This window comes from Otolemur garnettii, unplaced genomic scaffold, assembly GCF_000181295.1.
Source record: "Otolemur garnettii isolate 467f Iridium unplaced genomic scaffold, OtoGar3 scaffold00116, whole genome shotgun sequence".
Classification (NCBI taxonomy): domain Eukaryota; kingdom Metazoa; phylum Chordata; class Mammalia; order Primates; family Galagidae; genus Otolemur; species Otolemur garnettii.
The window spans coordinates 757,065-759,260 of NW_003852511.1; the positions used below are offsets into that span (position 1 = coordinate 757,065).

General features: G+C 38.2%; 1 protein-coding gene across 1 annotated transcript in view; it reads left to right on the forward strand.

Moving 5' to 3' along the window:
• Positions 1–2,196, forward strand: part of TSNAX (translin associated factor X) — a 43,772-nt gene that overhangs the window by 18,081 nt on the left and 23,495 nt on the right. The window contains exon 4 of the mRNA XM_003797427.3: positions 240–370. Coding sequence (XP_003797475.1) covers positions 240–370 — 131 coding nt within the window. The remainder of the gene's footprint in view (positions 1–239; positions 371–2,196) is intronic.

The window sequence follows — 2,196 nt, forward strand, 5'->3', positions numbered from 1 at the left end:
GCTAACCAACAGTGACCTACAACAACAACAAAAAGCCAGGCGTTGTAGTGAGTGCTTGTAGTCTCAGCTACTTGGAAGGCTGAAGCAAGAGAATTGCTTAAGCCCAAGAATTTGAGGTTGCCGTGAGCTGTGACGCCATAGCACTCTACCGAGGGTGAAATAGTAAGACTCTATCTCAAAAAACAAAAAAATAAAGCACCTGACTCATGTTCTGAAAGTTTCCAATGTCTTGATTATAGTGCTCCTGATATGGAAGAAATACTGAATGAATCAGAAATTAAACTGGATGGTGTCCGACAGAAGATACTGCAGGTAGCACAGGAGCTGTCAGGAGAAGACATGCACCAATTCCATAGAGCCATTACTACAGGTAAATCTTGGTTTGCTTCCAGGTGCCATTTTGGTTTTTTATAGTGTGCTATGTGATTTATGTGCAAATTGCATAAACTTTAATTGATACTTGGTGAAATAATAGGCTTTTAAAAACTAAAATGTTTGAATAGTAATGTAGAGCCAATCCAAAAACATTCAATTGGCTTTATTTTCCTAACAATGTGTAGTAATAGTTACTAATTGATTTTTAATAAAGTAATTGAGAACACAGACTTTAGAATGAACTGTATTCTTGAGCAAGTAGGGTGGGTGCAGACAAGGCACATCTCATTTCCAAGTACAGGTAAATCTCACTGGTGACTCTTAAGTTTGTGTTTCAGTAGGTTTACAAAAGAGAATGACCAGATGAACCCAAGTTCCTCATGGTGTTTCTTCATACCTGGAAATTTTAGGATAATGTTAAAAGGTTCGTGGTATACTGGATGTTTGTGGTGATCACCATTTTCACGTTGGTCACATAAACATGTATGGTGCTTGGTTTTTTTTTTTCTTTGTCCTTTGCCTAGCATAAGCTCATTAACAAGAGAGATACTATATAATTCAAATACAGACTGAGGAGTGTCTCTTACCTGCAATGCACTCGTTTTTCAGAATGTTGAAATATCTTTTAGTATTGTAAGAAAAGTACCAACATCCATCATTTAAAGCATTATTAAAAGCTGAAGTAATAACTCAGGCAGTTCTATGAGAAGTCATAGTAGCATAGTATTAAAGGAAGTACAGCCCCATCATTATAATTTATTATTTGATATCAGGGGGTTTTGATTTTTAAATAATACCACGCCTAATTAACATGATTTCATAAATTCAGTTTGTGTTATGAAGTGGCATAATCTCAAATATGACAAATTTGGCTGGATGGGAGAAATAATAAATTTAGGTATTGGGTGGTGCCTCACAGGAGTGGGCTCCATATGCTGGAGGTGGTGGGTTCAAACCCAGCCCCTGCCAAAAACTGCAAAAAAAAAAAAAAAGGTATCGAACCACATCAGGTTTCTAGAAGAAAGCATAGGATATCATCATCACCTTGTGGTTAGAAGGTTTGTTTGAGGCTCAGCACCTGTGGCTCAAGTGGCTAAGGTGCCAACCACATACACCTAAGGAGGCAGGTTTGAATCCAGCCTGGGCCCACCAAACAACAATGATGGCTACAACCAAAAAATAGCTGGGCATTGTGGTGGGCACCTGTGGTCCCAGCTACTTTGGAGGCGGAAGCAAGAGATTTGCTTGAGCCCAGGAGTTGGAGGTTGCTGTGAGCTGTGATGCCACGGCTCTCTACCCAGGACAGCTTGAGGCTCTGTCTCAAAAAAAAAGAAAAAACTACTAGGCAGAATCTACTTTCACTAAACATATGCCTACTAAAAATGTTGGAGAAAGCTCATAGGAGCTACAGTTATGATAGCCTAAAACTAGAAAGTGACCTAAATGTCCATCAACAAGGGAATAAATTGTGATATAGTTATATGATATAATAATACATAGCAATAAAAAACAATAACTGTAGCAGTGCCTGTCAGTCTCACATTTTGGACAAAAAATAAGCAGATACAAAAGAGTACCTGCTGTATAATTCCATTTATGTGCAGTTCAAGAACATGCAGAACTAATGTGGGGAGATGAGAGGGAGGATGGGATTTACCCAGGAGTGGAGATAGGGGGTAGGAGTTCTTGACTAGAGGCATAAAGGAATCTTTTGAGGTGATAGTGGTGTTTGGATCTAAGTGAGGGTTCATAAATGAATACATGTAAAAATTGAGCTATAATTTAAGATATGCACTTTATGGAAATTATAACTTTTTTTTT